Below are 18,035 nucleotides of genomic sequence, written 5' to 3' on the forward strand. Positions count from 1 at the left end.
AGACAGAAAGGCAGATTGACTGACAGACATACACACAGAGAGACATACATACAGGAAGAACGAAAGATAGTCAGACAGATAGAGAAACAGACAGACAGACAGGGACAGACACACACAGACGGAGAGATTGACACAAAGACACAGATGATGAATGAATGAATGAATGAATGAATTTCCTGCAATAAACAAACTGAGAGAAAGATATTGATAGACAGACAGAAAGACAGGAGAAATCTATATGTCTATAGATACTACTGACAACAAAAGTTTAGAAAGTGACAAGAAAAGTGAACCGCCTTCCCTGTTATTGAATTATAAAGAACATTAAAAAAAAAATTTTTTTAAAAGATACAGAAAACTTTTTTTTTTCTTTTAGATCAGGCAGCAAGTAAAGATCCAAATTGTGTGTGTGTGTGTGTGTGTGTGTGTGTCTCCAGCACACATTAAATTCACTTATGTAAAAAAAAAAAAAAAAAGAAGAAAAAAAACAGCAGAAGAAAAAAAAATTATGGAGGGGGAGGGATTATTACATAATAATAATTTCAATTTTCTTTCATCAGATATAACTTAAGTCATGAGTCTGAAACTGTCAACACCTCAGCATGCCAGAGAACGGCAGCTGTGATCTGTGTATCATCACAGGAGCCCCCTGTGAGGCGAGGAGAAGTTCTACAACACAACACACTGCAACACACAATGTTCAAAACCAACGGGTAGACAATATCAACTTACTTCATCCCTGTAGATAAAGCCAACGACTCCTACAGCAATCTCCATGGCGAAGATAATGAAGATGAACGTGAAAAACTGCGAGGCAAAAACAACAATGGATTCAACAATGAACAAACTGATGAATTTCAAGCGATAAAGAAAATAGCAGACAAAAACAACAACAAAATAAAACATCAGGAAATTCCATTTGGCACAGATTTCACCTAAAACCATAAAGTAAACATTTACTTTTCTTTAAAACCCCATGAAATTACTGCCTCAACTCTCATTATTGTACTAGAACTAGCGCAGCCAGCTTTCAAAATATAAACAGATTATTTAATGGCTCAAAGAATATTGTTTATTTCTATTGTGTATATCTATTTCAAGAATACAGAGGGACTACTCTTTGAAAAAGAACGACGACAAAACTAAATCAACAGCAGCACTGGAGACTGAGTGTATGACAATGTAAAGGACAACTTATTGAAAATGGAAAAAAAAAAAAATGTGCATTCAACCAAGCACACACACACGCACACACACATGTACACACACACACCGCATGATGAACACACACTGAAACACACACACACATACACAGAGTACACCAGCAGGTATTTGTAATAACATGCCAGCTTTGAATCAGTTTAACTAATTAATAATAATGCATGCACGCACGCTCATACACACACAAACACACACACACATGATGAACACACCCTCAAACACACATACACAGCACATCAGCAGGTAATAGTTATAACACGCCAGCTTTGAAATGGTCAATCATCTTATCTATAAATAAATAATTGATTAACTTAATCATTTCATAAAAATGCATGCACACACACACACACACACACACACACACACACACACACACAGAGTACATCACCAGATAATCATAATAGCCCACCAGTTTTGAAATGGTCAATCATCCTATCCACATAATATAATAATTTTTGAAGGCACAGTATGGAGACACCGGGTACTAGGGTGACTGCACAGATGACAGATAAGGGTATATGGGGAGAAGGGGGGCTGGGGGGGGGGAGCAGGCTCGATTTATCGTCTCCTATAATAAAAATGACTAGCACCCAGACCATCACTCATGGTCTAAAGGAAGGGGGAGAGCAAATATATATATCCTGGTCCATACATGGGACTCAAACCCGAGGACGCTCACTTCCTAGTCAGATGCGTTACCACAAGGCCACCGCTCCCAGTCTTACCATGATCAGCATGCACTGGCTCTCCATCCAGGCCCCACAGAAGCCGATGAAAGCGATGACAAGGACGACGATGCCGGCAGCGATCATCACTGCAGTGATGTTCACGTCTTCATACTTGGGCATGAGGTTGAGAAAATCGTTCTTCTCCACGTAGAGGTAAGCACCAACCGCAACCATAGCAATGCCCATCACCTGTCAAGGGTATGGCAAATTTTGTAACTTACAATTTCAGTCTCAGTTTTCAAGGAGGTGTCAAACTATGTGGACTGGTCCCTACATGCTAAGCCACATCTGCTGTATAAAATTATATATACTTTTTATATACAAATATCTAAAGAAAGGACCCAATCTATGCCTGACCTCCACATAAGCCCAACATGTCAGGCCTTCATTACATTATGTTTGTGTGAAACATTTTCATGAATGAATTGGATAATTAAACAAAATAAACGGATAAGTAAATGCATTAAACTAAAGTATGATAAAGTGAAAGATAAGTAGAATAAATTTATTACAAGCATGAATCAAACATGCATTTGTATCAAAGATAAGGTGTGTGTGTGTGTATGTTTGTCATTTTTTCACCCCAGTACAGTTCCACAAGAAGAGCCAACAGAATGTACCACATTCAAATACAAGAACAAGAAAGTTTTGCTTCAGTAACAAAGCAACTAATTCATGGAACAAAGTTCTGTAACTTCACTCAAACAAGCACTATCTATCAATTAATTCAAGAATCAAATGACAATTTTTAGATGTTTTCAAAAACAAACAAACAAAAAAAATGTTGATTAACTGGGTGTGGAACATTGACAAAATCATACCAATACATGTTACAAAACAATAAAGAGACTGTGGAAAAGCTTCACAGCTTGTTTTTGTTTGCTTCTACAACTACACTTCATACTTGTACTGTTTTTGTTTTTTGTCTTTTGTTTGTTTGTTTTTTTTGTTGTTGTTTTTTTTGTTGATACATTTACTTTTGATCAGAAGGCACAAACAACACAATAAAACTTAATGAAGACCAGCTCACACTCACAGAAAGGAGATTTAACAGAAAAAGACAAAAAGGCAGAAAAACAATGAAAAGAACAACAGGAAAGTGGAACATTCTTATGCCAATTTTCAAGAAGATGGGGTATTAACTGTTTTCACTGTAAGAAAAAGTGATCCTGGCATCCATAGTGGAACAAAATTTGCTGATAACTTTATCCTTGTTCTGCACTAGTTAAAACTAAAATGACAGACTAAGGAAACAAATATCCATCCCAGCTGTCTCACAAAGGCATTAATCTAAAATATAGCAGCACAAGTCATGAATCAATTTTCACTCAAAATTAAAATGAAAGTTAAAAAAAAAAAATCAAGTTATATCACAAATTATAAAAAAGCAGCAACAAAAATGAACCATATACTTACAATGCCAAGAAAGTTGAAGAAAATGAAAAGGCCACGAATGACCTTGTAGCCTGTCTCAGAACCCATGGCTGGATCGTGTCACCTCACCCAAATGACCTGGGGGAGAAAAAATGAAATGCAGGAGAAAGGCAAAAATGGGCATGATGTAGGGGTCAGAGGGGAGGGATTGGATGATAAGTGATGGGGTGGGGGCGGATCAAAGGACATAGGTGTTCAGATCATCAATAACTTCAACAGAAACATCAAATATTAAAAACATGTAAAGAAAAACAAAAACAGACCAAACTAGCTGTCATCCAGTGATGACCTAAAATGCTAAGAAATTTAAAGAGAAAAAAAGAAGGAAAAGTGATATATCTGCTAATGGCAAACAAGCTATAATGATGAGAGATTTTTAAACTCACACCCCAACTCTTAAGTCAGTTTTTAAGGTTAAATATTAAACCAAGACTCATTTCAGACATTGTACCACCTCTTTACGGAAAACAAAGACATCAGGACTATATATATGTGGGTGTATGGACAGATTGATTGATACTGTCTGTCCCTTAGTCTTACTCATTTCATTTGCCTGAAGAAGAGCCTCTGGCATGATACATCGCTTCTTTTATCCCATGTAAATCGACTCTTGCCAAGATTTTTTTAGTCTACCTCTTACTGATTGATACTGCATGTGTGTGTGTGTGTGTGTATATATATATATATATATATATATATATATATATATATATATATATATATATATATATATATATATATATATATATATATATTCAATACTTTTGTCTACCAACTTTATTTGACATTAAATGGCAAAGCTTTACTTTGCTGTCTTTGATTTTATTCTTTTTCTTTCCCATTACAAATGTATAAATTTATCGGTTCATTTATCTATTCATTTTTACATGTACATATATAAAAATATATGAGTTATGTGAATGTTATACACATCCTATCATCAGGGCTTTTCAAATCTACTGAAAGACATGATGAAAAACAGCATCGAGGTGTGTGTGTGTGTGTGTGTGTGTGTGTGTGGTGTGTGTTTGTGTGTGTTTTTATCTAATGTGATATGTCACCACAACATTCAGCTTTAGAACTTCTGAATGATGAGAACCACTTACAATGCAAAATGAGTTTTGTTCATGTGACTGTTTAATCAATCCCTACACAATAATAAAAGTACAAAGGGATTGTCAATCACACCATAAACACACAATATACCCTTTTTTCTATAGTGACCTACAGGGGGACAGAAACGAAGAACAAGAATACCCACCACACCCAATGCTGGCTATTGCAGTGTTAGATATTTTTCATTTCTAACAGGGTGTAGTCTCATCATCAATGTCAGCTTGCTCTCTGCTTTAATGAATTGGCATAATACAGTTGGGGAAGAATTTCAAATCCATGTCCCACTACGATTATTAACATGATAATAACAATATCAAACAAAGCTAACGCAAATCAGTTGCGATTTGTGCATGTCTATTGTCTCCAGTGTACTTTCAATAAATTACAGCTGGAGTGCGTCTTACACACACATACACACACACATGCACACGCACACACATGCACATGCACACACATGCGCACACACACATGTGCACACTCACACACATGTGCTCGTGCACACACATGTATACACACACACACACACACACACACAGAGGAGGCACGCACGCACACACACACTACACACATTATAAAAAATATGGAAACATATTATGTGGAGAGGATATTTGTAAATTCATCACAAAAATATATAATGCGTAACTTTTGATGAAAAGTAATTGCCCTGTGAATATTTCATCCAAGCCATGGATTTGGAAGCTCTTGGACTGAGATAAAAGACATCTAGATGGAGTATTAAACTTTACAAGCCCTTGTTACGTTTGTATGTAATGTCACATCTATGCAGTCATATTATTTCAGTACCAAAACGAGTTAATCCGGTCTTTATTATTTCAATGTTACAGAATTTTTGCGTGTAATCAACGGTCTTCGTGCGGCAAAATAAAACTGAAGAAACAAACTGCTGGGTTCGATTTTTGTTTTATAAATCACCAAGACATTTCTTTCACTCACCCTTTCGGAATTAATACACAAATTCCCACGAATCGTTTCCTGAAAAATCTGAAATAACTTAAGTAGCACCGCAGAACGTCCACGTTTGAATGGGACACACCAAAGGAACAGCCCTTGAAGAATGGATCATTCACGGGGCAGTTAAAAATATCCATCGAGAATGGGTTTGGAGATCCAAAACCTGCTCGACCAGTCCTGGCCTTCATATTTGCGTCGTCTGCTTCTAATTTCTAGTTGTGGTAAGATCCTGTGCGAAGATGGTAAACAAGACTGAAAATTAATGCGACTTTGTTCAAGAGGGGATAGTTTACAAACAACGTACCTCAGATCAGAATCTTCATTATTTAATTTCGAATGACTGAGAGTAGTTTAAGGCATGACTAATTAGATTTAGGTCATTTAATTGATGGTCTGGGGCTCAAGCGAAATGATCAGCATTCGTTTCAATTTCACACACACACACCGTGGCCCGGCACACACACACACACACACACACACACACACACACACACACACACACACATACAGATAGAGAGAAAGAGAGAGAGGGTGGGGGCGCAAGTTTAAACACGGATGGTTGACTGCAAACTTTTCTGGTATAAGCTCTTTCCGAACAGTTTGTATTTATGGCAAGTTAACAAATTATGAAGTTCTGTTTCTGAGCATTGTCACAGGCAGTTCACGTTTCTGTTTACATCATGTTTTTACTGTAAAAAAAATATATATATACAGTGCAGCACACACACACACACACACACACACACACACACACACACACACACACACACACACACACACACACACAGAGAGAGAGAGAGAGAGAGAGAGAGAGAGAGAGAGAGAGAGAGAGAGATGCTTAACAAACTGTAAATAATTTTTCGTTCAAAGACACCTGCCTTTTCTTTATTCCCCTTTTTTTTTTAATCTTCTGTTTCTTCTTGATTTTAACGCTTCTGAACGTCAAAGCATTTAACAACATTTCAGTTCTCACAGATTTGACATCTTCCAACTCTTTGATAACTATTTTCTGTCAAAACATGGGTGAAATCGGCATCACAATCAATATATATTACAGTACTGCAAATATTGTTAGCAATTTTACAATTTATTCTTGATTTGGGTCATTGGGTTTTCTTTTCCAAGGGAAAGCACTCTGTTGAGTTAATTTGGAATTGTTTGCTGGCTGTGGGAAAAAGTAAACATTCGCTATGGCAGTAGAGGAGCGCAATTTCAGGAGCTACTACTATGATAAGTTTGGAATCAGGGTGGTTGAAGAGAAAAAGTCAATAGAAATTTTAATGAAGGAGCAAACCGTAAGCATTGAAAAACTGCAGCAATTTTGTCTGCGCTTCCCTCTTCCAGCGGTATACAGAATTCTTGTTTGGAAGCTGCTTTTGGGTGAGTGACTTGAATCACATGATAGCTTGGAGGTGGTTGGATCTAGTGGCATAAGTTACAGTGAATGTGTGTGTGTGTGTGTGTGGTACACAACGTGTGTGCAGTATTGGTGCATGCATGAATAATATAATATGAGGTACTTCAGGCTGTGCAGGTGTTTTGTGTCTGCAGGACGGATCATATGACCTGTGTGTGCACGAGTGGAAGCGTGTATGAGCGTGTGTGTGAACAGAATAAGACATATTTAGATCATTTTAACTTTAAAAAAAACAATCAAATGTTCTTCTCATTTCCAAATCTGTTTATTTGATTTATTCATTTACTTTATTTACTGATCTCTCATTCTGTTTGCCTGAGAGTTATCTTTTGCAATCTCCCCTTTCTGTTTTTATCTTACTTTTGCTCTTTATGTCAGTTTTGTTTGAGTGTGAGTGTTAGCACCTTTGCATATATGTGTGTATATTATCTGCCTGTTTTACAGTCTGAATACAGAAAAATCAATATACAATTAACTTTTCTGTGTAGACAGTAATGAAGCATTCCTTCAGTGCACTGTACTGTTGAACTGTTATACTGGGAATGTATTGTTTTATACTAATGATGAAGATACATGAAAAAATAAATCATGTACATGTATGTGCATGAATTGTGGATGGGTGGGTGGGTGGGTGGTGGTGGTATCTCTCTCTATCTCTGTACGTCTCTCTCTCTCTCTCTCTCTCTCTCTCTCTCTCTCTCTCTCTCTCTCTCTCTCTCTCTCATTAGTCTTAATCCTTTATCTCTCCTTCCCAGTCTCAGCCTCATTCCCTTTCACCACCCAGACCCCTTCTCAATGCCAATCTTTTACTGTTCTAGTCTGACTCGAGCTTGTTCTTTATTTTATTTAAGAATGATCTAAAACACACTAGCATATATTTTTCTACAATATCTTGAAGGAAATGAATATTCTTATCTTCGTTTGGATTTTATGTGTCCAGACTAAAAATGAAAGTTGAAACAGATGTAGGTGGTTTTGTCTAATGTTTAAGTCATTTTTCAATATTTTAAGTGTGAATTAAAGTCTATACAGACTGAAAGAGATGTGGGAGCTTTTTTTTCTTTCTTTCATTGATTGTTTTAACTGAAACATTTTTTGACATAATTTATTTTGGGTTCTCTTCAACTGGTTTGGAGAATTGACAAGTGTTAAGCCCTGGATTAGTCCCAGTGTGATCTGCTGGGCTTAGTTCTAGCAATATGATCAGATTTGATTCCTGACAGGTCATTGAATTCCACTGCTGGTGATTGTGCGCAGGAGTGCTGCCAGCCAATCAGAATTCTCAGTCCTTCGTCCAGCAGCAGAGGGAGCAGCAGTTCAAGGATCTGAACAACGGGCTGGAGATTATCCAGCGAGCCAGGGAGACAGATCCGCGAGAACTGACGCTTCTGAAACTTTATCTCTTGGAGCAGGGGCAGCTGCCGTTTGAAGACAGTGAACTGGTATGAAACACTGACTGTAACACAAGAATAAAAAATTAAAAGGTTTAAGGTGTATGAGTGTGTGTGTGACTCAAGCCTTGAATGATACAGGAAACGAATGATGAGCGCCTAAAGGCAGCTGTCACTTGGCTCAACCAAGGTAGGCAGCAATGACTCTGTGTTTGTAAAGTGCTTACTGTTTGTTCTCGAACCAAAGACAAATGCTATATAAGTATCAACTATGATGATAATATTATATAATGCTAATGGTCTAATGGTCTTTTCAGTCATTGGGACAGTAAATTTGTGTCCACTGTGTCTTGGGTTTGGCATAAGAAGGTGGGGCTCGATCTTGCAACAGCACCTCTGCAAGAGATACAGAAAGGAAAAAGAGTGAGAATGATACATGTGTGCATGTGTGTAGATTGCGTGTGCATGAAACTCAAGAGAAATTCAAATTGACTTGATTTAGTCTTGCAATCCAAATCAGTATGTATGCTGTAATGTACAAAACATACCATATTAACTGCGTTTTGAATTGTGAGGATGCTGTGTGTTTTATGTACAGTCAAAATAATACTTATGAACATATGGAATGTTATATTTCAAAGGCTGTAATCTGCCTGTGGTACTGTGGATGGATTTTGATGAATTCATTCCTCCCCACTTCTCCCTCCATTCCTTAGTTTCTTCCCTGTATCTGTCTCTCTCTGTCTCTGTCTCTCTCTCACTCTCTGTCTCTGACTTTTTTCATCTCTCTACCTTTGTCTTTATCCAAATTTTTGTTTGTTTTTTGTTGTTTTTGTTGTTGTTGTTTTTTTGTTTTGTTTTTCAGACTGGCTGAAACCTATTAATAAAGCAGGTGTGCACACATGTACACATATACACACACAGACAAGTGCATACCTATATACCTGTGTATTGAGTATGTCTCTATGCATATCATCCTGTGTGTGTATACAGAGAGACAGACAGAATAACATACCGATGTTTTAGACAACATTTTAATCAACTCAAGAAAAATAAAAAACAGTACAAAACAGTATATGAGCAATAACAAGCCTATAACCTATAGTGATGTAAAAGACACATGTATTCTTGTAAAACAGTGACCTGTTGTGTGTTCAGCTGGCATCAGAAGAGAACAGACACTTTGCTGCCATCGCTGGAGGCGTGTGCAAGGTGACTGAAGATGACCTGGATCAGTACTGGGTGTCGTCACGCTTCTTCCAGCTTGTGGCCAAACACCGAGACACCATCACGCTCTATGTGAGTCATTATGCTGAGATTTACTCATACATAGAACATTTTTCTCCTAAACGTTTTTTTTTTTCTTCCTTAATCGAGCACCAAATTGTATTTTCAAGACCTGCTTGAGATTTTTTTCTTCTTCCTCATTTGCCTCCCATTAGATGAGCAGCCCGGTGTCCTCAGTGAAGGCTGCCATCCGTCGCAGCTCCTCCAGGGTGCCGTACAGTTTGGCTTCCACTGCTGTCAGTGTTGGCCAGTACTTCCTCCTGGATGCTGCATGCGTCATACACCCACTTGAGATAAGATGATGTAAATTTCAGTTCAACATTGATTATTTGATATGGAGAAACCAAATCCCATTCTGACATATATCACAAGGGTTGCCTTGAGGGCTACCTGCCAAAACTGTCCATTGGAGATATTTGCACTGAAAGAAACCATTTTATTTACATTCATATGTCCAGCAAGTCATAAGTGTCTGTGACATACTGTTTTTTTTATGACATTGTTTCATTTTCATAAAGATATAATCAATGAAATTCATGGTGGTCCATAAGATTACTGACTCAGTCCATTCCTGTGAGATCCATTCAGTGTAGGATATCCACTAACTGATCCACAGAGCTAAAACATTTACACACACACACACACACTCTCTCTCTCTCTCTCTCTGTGCCACTCACTCACTCACTCACACACCTCTTCCCCTTCTCTATTTCTATATATATCTCACCGAAACATGCTGTACATGACTGCTGCAACCTCCATCAGTTTCAGTTTTCAGTGTGCAGACTGATCCATGTATCACTGCACAGCCAAGGCTCTGTGTGCTGCATGCACTTTGCACACATAAAGGAACCTATGCAACAAAGTGTTGTCCTTGGCAAAATTCTGAAAAAAAAAGAAAAAAAAATCTAAAAAAAATGTATGAAAGAAAGAAAGTGGTCTTTCACCTGATGTATGCTCATTGAAATAGTACTTTGATAATCCAGATACATCAAAGTAACTGTTTAGAATATGTTTGCATTTAGTGAACCAAACACCAATGAAGGGAAATACTGGGATCGATGCAGTGGAATCTTACAGGTACTTGGGGGAGCACTTTGTGCAGGACATCACTATTGTCTTAGGGCACGGAACAGGTTAATGTCTCGTCACACATACTGGTGATTGTAGACTTCTTCTTCTTCGTTCATGGGCTGCAACTGCCATGTTCACTCGTATACATGTACATGAGTGGGCTTTTACATGCATGACCATTTTTACCCCACCATGTAGGCAGCCATACTCCATTTTCGGGGGGTGCATGCTGGGTATGTTCTTGTTTCCATAACCAACTGAACCCTGACATGGATTACAGGATCTTTAATGTGCATGTTTAATCTTCTGCTTGTGTATACACAAAAGGAGTGTTCAGGCACAAGCATGTCTGCACATATGTTGACCTGGGAGATGGGAAAAATCTCCAACCTTTACCCATCAGGTGCCAGTACTGAGATTCAAACTTGGGAGCCTCAGATTGAAAGTCCAATGCTTTAACCACTCGGCTGTTGCACACATTGGTTGTCACGGACGACATAATGGTTCCGCTATTTTTTCTTTTCTTTTACGTTTATGGAGGGGGTTCGAGTCCATCTCATCCCCTCTTTCTTCTAAAATGACAAGCGAAGCTGGCGGAGCTGGTGGGTCGCTGTATTATTTTTAGAGGCGGGTGTGTTTCTTATGCGCGTGCACAATGTTTTCCATCGTGCGTGTTCCCCTTGCGTTCGAGCGTAGTGAGATCGTGTTATGTTTTCTATGGTTTGTAAGTGTCTAGTGCAATTGAACGGAAAAAAAATATATAGGAAGCTGAGTGAACAGAGTGAGCGGAGTTCTAGTGCTTCAAATGCTCCTCGCCGGTTTGTCCCTAGCTTCACTCGAATGGAGTCAGTCCTTGGAGAAGGACGGTGGTAGAACCAGCGCTTAGCGGCTGATGTTCGTTGTTCTTTTCCTCTGTAAACGACTTTGTGTCCGCCAGTGGAACTGTTCTTCATCTGTGTTTCGATGTTAGCACCCGTTGTTCGTTTACGGAACACTGTGCGGTGGCCAGTGGGTGACTTTTGTTCTTGTCCTGTCAGCGTTTCTCCAGTTGCCTGGCGCGTGTCTTGAGGTGTTGTGCCTCCGTTCGAATCGTGGGGAAACGTCACGTCGCTCTAGACCATCCGCCTCTCGGAGCCGGCGACGGATCCGCTGAGGGCTCCGCTGACGTTCTCCATACTGGGGGCCTGTCTTCCGTCCGCCAGCGTCAGCAGCACTCCTATTTTCATGTGTTTTTGTTTTTTTTTATTTATCGTGGAAAACAAAAGACCATGCTGTGCTTGTGGTTTGACATCTCATTTACCAGTGCCCTTGTGGAGAATGTGACAAGACTGAAGCTGCAGTTGTGCTGCCGTTTTTTTATTTTGTTGTTGTTTGGGTGGTTGTTGTTGTTGTTGTTTGTTGTTTTTTGTATGCTCTCGAATTTTTTTTTTTATTATTTTTTATTTTATTTACATACATCTATAGACATATACAATCATTAAATGCATTACATAATTTTGTTTCTGTGTGGGCTTGTTGTGTTGTGGCGTCTGTAGTGGGGTATCTTGGGGAGGGTGCACGTCCGCTTTAGCACGTGTGACATTGGTGGTTGTAGACAACCCTTGTCCTTTGTTGTTTAGCCGGAGATCACGCTGAAGTGTCTGAAGAAGGAGGACGTGGACCAGAAGCTGTGGAACCACCTGGTCCAGCACAAGGTCCTGGCCTTCCTCCCCCTCAGGGAGTGGTTCCTCACCTGCTTTGTCACCGTCCTACCTGACATCTCCTTCCAGAGGTACCTCATAGCAGTGATGATGATGATAATGATAGTAATGATAATAATAATGATAATAATAATAATAGTACTACTATTGCCACTACTAATATGAATGATGATGATGATGATAAGAAGAAGAAGAAAAGAAGAAGAAGAAGAAGACTATCTCTTTTAGAAGAAGAAGAAGAAGAATGATAATAGTCTTCTTCTTCTTCTAAAAGAGATAGTCGTCTTCTTCTTCTTCTTCTTCTTCTTGCTTTCTTCTTCTTCTTCTTCTTCTTCTTCTTCCCCACCCTCCTCTTTCTTTCCAAATATTTTTCTTCCTCCTCTCTTCCTCCCTCTGTCTATATCCCTGTCTGTCCCATATTCGTTGCTGTCTTATTTTTGTTATATTTAAGTCAGCCAGTATGCTAATATCTGCACTGTTGGAAAATAAAGATTCATTAACTCATTCATTCCCTTGTCTCAGGATCTGGGACAAGATGATGGGGGGATCGTGCTATGTCATGGTGTATGTGGCTGTCGCCATCCTCATCTTCTTCCGCCGTCCATTGCTGAGCATGACGGCTTCTGAGGACATGGTGAATTACCTGAAACAGGTAATGCTTTCTTTCTCTTTATCTCTCCACTCTTTCTCTCTCTTTCTCTCTTTCTTTCTTCTCTCTCTCTCTTTCTTTCTCTTGCATTCTGTCGCTCTCCAAACTCTCTTTTTCTCTTTCTGTCTCTCCCCCCTCTCACTCCATTTTTTTTCTGTTTGTCCCTCTAATAAAGTGTGATAGAATTGTGCGTTTATTAAAATCTAAAAGTTTTGTCATGCGGTTGTTACTGTTTTATCACCTGATGGTAAACTTTTAATCAGATTGATTGCTTGCTAAATCCATGGCAGAAGCGCAAAGAATAAGACAATGGTACCCGAATCAGAACTGGATAATAATCGTTTAGAAGGCAGTTAACTATTTTTAGTCTGATGGTTGTGATATTATTTGGAAAAAATCAGAAAACGTATGATCTTGCATAGTTGAGTGGATGGTCAAGTCAGCCTGTATTATGTTCCCTCTCTCGTTTATTTGTTTCTTTGTTGTTTGATTGTTCTCTTTTTGCTTTTTGGTTTAATTCTTTGAAGGTTTTGAACAGACATTACAGAGGAAGAAAAAAAACAACAAATATTATAGAAAAGACGCACATGACAAAACCTTTTGTCAAAAAACAAACATCCACCCCATCACACAAACTGAAAATGGCAATGATATGGCTAAGACCAGTTGATCAGAATAGATTATACACTTCACATTTTGGAAACCAGAAAAAGTAAAATCTTCTCATCCTTAGTGTTTTGATCAGATTCCAGAAGACTGCGGTGACAGAATCGTGAACGAAGCGTTAGACCTGTGGAGCAAGAACGGCAGTTTGCACCTCATTTCCAAAGCTGACTCCCCAGCAGTGGAGAAAGGAAAAGGCTAAGAAACAGGACTCCTCCCCTCTTCACCATGTATGTTCCTGAAGAAAGAAAGAATGTTGTGAAGGTGACAAGCAGGACTGCTCCCATTTTCACACCATGTCTTCCTGAAGGAAGAAAGTATGTTGTGAGGGTGACAAGCTGGACTCTTTCTATCTTCACACCTTGTCTTCTGAAGGTATTGTGAAGGTGACAAAGAGGACTGCTCTCATCTTCACCACATATCTTCCAGAAGAAAATTGGGGTGTTGTGAGGGTGACCGACAGACGTCTACACCCCACGTCTTCCTGAAGGAACAAAGGTATGTTGTGAGGGTGACAAACTGGATTCTTTCAGTCTTCAACCTGTATCTTCCTGAAGGAACAAAGAGCATTGTGAGGATGACAAACAGGACTTCCTTTTATCTTCACCCTGTGTCTTCCTGAAGGAACACAGCAGGGTGATGTGATGGCAATCTCATGGTTGTTGGAGACGTTGTCAGTTGAGCCAGTGATGTTATTGATTAAACATGTTTAGAGTGTGGGTGCAGAGGATTTGGTGGGAGGGAGGTGAGGGAGGATGCGCAGGCTTCCATGTGTTTATGGTGTGTGAGTGTGTGTATGTGTGTGTGTGTGTGTGTTAAATTCCTCTTAGCACAAATACTTCTGTGATGACACTTAACAGTCTCATCACAGGACATATTCCAAGTCAAGGAAGTGATGTTAAGCATTCATTGTGTGTGTGTGAGGGTGTGTGTGTGCATATGTATGCATGTGTGTGTATGTTATGTGTGTGACAGAGAGTGTGTGTGTTTTTTGTTTTTTGTGTGTGTGTGTGTGTGTGTGAATAGATCATGCAGCAAATGTAACAAAATGTTAAATGCCTGAAAATGCAACATGTCTGTTGTGAGCAATGAAATTCATGTTGATATGAAAGTCCTGCTTATGTTGATTTACACGGTAAGCACTGGCCTGAAACATGACCGTCATCAAAATCTGTGCCCAGTGTTTTTCAGTTCAATGTCATTTCTCAAACTAAAATTATGTTTTAGGTATGTGAATGCTTCACAAACTATCTAAAACTATATGATTTATATGGTATAGCATAACATAGTATAATGATACTATAGTAATAGTATGGTATTTATTGTATTACTTTTTATCACAGCAGATTTCTCTGTGTGAAATTCAAGCTTCTCGCACCAGTGAGAGTGTTTCTCTGCAGTGCAGTGCAACCCATTTTTTTCTTTTTTTCTGTCCACACACACACACACACACACACACACACACACACCACACTAACTCCCATTGGGGGTCTTTCATTATAAATAGCATCCCTGCCTTCTGGAAATTCTGTGCTAGAAATTTCCTCTTTTCTATCACTCTCTTTGTTTCTGGCTATTTTCTGTCTTCACTGTTGTCTCCTGTTTCGGCCTGCCCAGTCCATTCCCCGTTCTTTTACAGAGCAAGCCTGGACATTTTTTTCTCTTTTCCGCAGTTTATGATGCACTGTCTTTGCTGGTTTGCTCTGGCGATTAGGAAGTGAAATTGTAAATACTGGGATGGGGGGTAGCAGCTGTCCATTCTGCAGTGTTATTTGCCTATGGGGCGCTTTTATGTATTTTTTATTTGGCTTTGAAATTTTGTGCTTTTTTTACCTTTTTTGCAACTTTTTTGTAATCTGGGGATGTGACATTAACTGATTAAGTGGAATGGCTGGCGTCCTCAGCACAGCCTAATCTTATTTGCCCTTAGGAGCAAAATGGTTAGGATAATGTGTCATGAACTGTGTTTTGTAGGTTTATCTTAATCGTTTTTTTGTTTGTTTGTGACAGTTTTGTGTTGACGTGGTTAAGCATTTGTATGGTTTGACAGTCTTGATATGGCCATACGCAGTCGGCTGGACTATAAGCAACAAGTAACAGTTAACACACCCCAACAAACCAGTTTCTTGATGTGGACCAGTGTAGTGTTTACTGTCACTGCAGGTCATCACTGATAGTGATAGCATTGTGTATACATGTGAAAATCAAAGTGTTCTAATCACAGAGTGTGTAAAGAAGTTATTTTGTAGAAGTTCATATGTGTGGTTCGTCCGTCGGGATCGACGAGGACCATCTAGTCATCCTGGGGGTGGGTGGGTTGGGCTCTGTGGGTGCGCAGATGACTGGTCAGGCCAATCCGCGCCCGGAAGTTCATATATACATACACACACTCACTCACACACACACACACACACATAGTGTGCGTGTGTGTGTTGTGTTTGTTGTGTTGCATTTGTGTGTATAGTGTGTGTGTCTGTCTATGTAAAGATAGACAGATAGAAAGTTTGTTGCATTTTTATGGTTTCGCTTGATGACGTTCATGGAATTAAAAAAAAATTTTTTTTCATTGTTCTGCTTCTTCTTTTGCATTCGTAGCTACTTTTCCCTCATTCACTTGTACTGGGGGCTTTTAAATGTATTATATAACCGTTTCTACCTCACCATTTAGACAGCCAGTGGTGTATGCACTGCAGAATATGTTCATGCTTCCATGACCCATTGTGGATTATGGGATGTTTTAACGTAGATAATAGATTTTTGTCTTCTGCATGTATATCCACACACAAATGGGGAGTAACACACAAGCATGTCTGCACACACACTGACATGAAAGATTAGGGGGGAAAAAAACCCCAAAAGAAACAGTCTCTATCCTGTACCTACAAGGCACCAATAACCGGATCAAATCTGGGACTGTTGAATCAAAAGTCCTGCACTCTAATCGCTCAGCAAATGCACCGATATAATTTGTTGTTGTTTGTTTAAGGAAATCAGTGTTATGAAGTCATACCATAATCATCCCAGAGGATTCTTAATAAAAAAAAAAATTCAAAAAATTCAAGACTGACATGTGTTGTAGGCCTTGCACAACAGATTAATGAAATGAAATTTCAAAAAATAGAGAGAAACGAACCAAGAAAAGTGTTCTTTGTTTGCCGTTAAATGCACCTTTTAATGGCTAATTAGTAACTGTTTCAGAAGTTGTGAGTTTAATGTCCTGTTGGCTAACACCTTTAGGGTGAGCTTGTTCAGTGATCTGGTCTTTGAATCACAATTGGTAGTAGCAGGGTTAAGTTTTATGCAGTGATATGTAAACACTGGGATGGACACTAGCTGTCCATTCTGCAGTGTCATTTGCATTGGGGTTTTTTCTAAATCATTTGAGTGGCTTTGAACTAGTTTGAACTATTTTCTATCTTTTAATGGTTTTCTTGCAATCTGGAGATGAAAAATTATGCAGAAATACTGATGTTCTCAGCACAGTCTGGTCTTATTTGCCTTAAGGAACTTCATGTTAAGTTTATGTGTAACAAATGGTGGTGTTTTGCATGGATTTTTTTTTTTTTTTTAATGTGACAGACTTTTATGTTTATCTTGGTGCCCTTTCATGGGCATATACACACATGCATACACACACACACACACACACACACACACACACACACAATGTATTATCTCTCTCTCTCTCTCTATATATATATATATATATATATGTCTGTATCTCTCTCTCTCTCTCTCTATATATATATATATATAGATAGATAGATAGATAGATAGATAGATACTATCTCTTTGTATTTAATAACACAATTCCATGTGTTTTTTGTTCAGTATTTCATGTGTTTTAAGTATTCCATGTGTTTTGGTTCTTTAAGGATGACTGCTGTCTACGCTTCCCTGCCAATGTATGAAGGTGTTGAACATGTCCAGATTCAGGCACACGCTGTGCTGGAGAAAGAGAGAGGGAGAGAGAGAGAGAGAGAGAGAGAGAGAGAGAGTACGCTCCATCACCAATTAAACAAAAAAGCAAGACAAGAAATGCCTGTATGTATGGAAGACATTTGTTATTTTCCATTTCTGCAACAGTTAATGTTGGCTACATTTGGTCTCTTTTTTTTTTCTTTCTTTCTTTTTTTTTTTAATTTCCCACAGTCACAAAATTGTCTACACTCGTAGAATAGATATACATATATCTACACTTCTTAAAGAATTGATCAGTGTTGTTCAGAGATTGTTACATATTTAAATCTTGTGTATTGAACTATGATTTTCTCAAGCAAGTTTCAGTTTATTCCTTGAGGTACTGTATTTATCTCAGTCTTCGTTTACAATTCTAAAGCATCTCAAGTGTCATTTTACACCGTTTGATAAGACGTTAGTGGG

General features: G+C 38.7%; 2 protein-coding genes across 3 annotated transcripts in view; one reads left to right on the top strand and one right to left on the bottom strand.

The window, feature by feature from the left end:
* The window catches only part of LOC143287002 (tetraspanin-9-like), a 14,901-nt gene extending 9,295 nt beyond the window's left edge, over window positions 1-5,606 (bottom strand). For both annotated transcript variants that reach the window (XR_013055901.1, XM_076595005.1), the window contains exons 1-4: window positions 5,454-5,606; window positions 3,366-3,461; window positions 1,947-2,138; window positions 733-807 (exon numbers count right to left, since the gene is read on the bottom strand). Coding sequence is in view for 1 of the 2 variants with exons in the window: in XM_076595005.1 (XP_076451120.1) it covers window positions 733-807; window positions 1,947-2,138; window positions 3,366-3,431 (333 nt within the window). In the remaining variant the exon portion in view is untranslated. The remainder of the gene's footprint in view (window positions 1-732; window positions 808-1,946; window positions 2,139-3,365; window positions 3,462-5,453) is intronic.
* Window positions 5,607-6,644: 1,038 nt separating this feature from the next.
* On the top strand, window positions 6,645-17,385 carry LOC143287001 (TBC1 domain family member 7-like). The gene is made up of 6 exons (XM_076595004.1): window positions 6,645-6,851; window positions 8,146-8,330; window positions 9,438-9,578; window positions 12,260-12,411; window positions 12,863-12,992; window positions 13,735-17,385. Exons 1-6 carry the CDS (start codon window positions 6,662-6,664, stop codon window positions 13,852-13,854), a joined length of 918 nt encoding a protein of 305 aa, XP_076451119.1. The 5' UTR covers window positions 6,645-6,661; the 3' UTR covers window positions 13,855-17,385.
* The last annotated feature ends 650 nt before the right edge of the window (window positions 17,386-18,035 follow it).

Source organism: Babylonia areolata, chromosome 10 (genome assembly GCF_041734735.1).
Source record: "Babylonia areolata isolate BAREFJ2019XMU chromosome 10, ASM4173473v1, whole genome shotgun sequence".
NCBI lineage: Eukaryota > Metazoa > Mollusca > Gastropoda > Neogastropoda > Buccinidae > Babylonia > Babylonia areolata.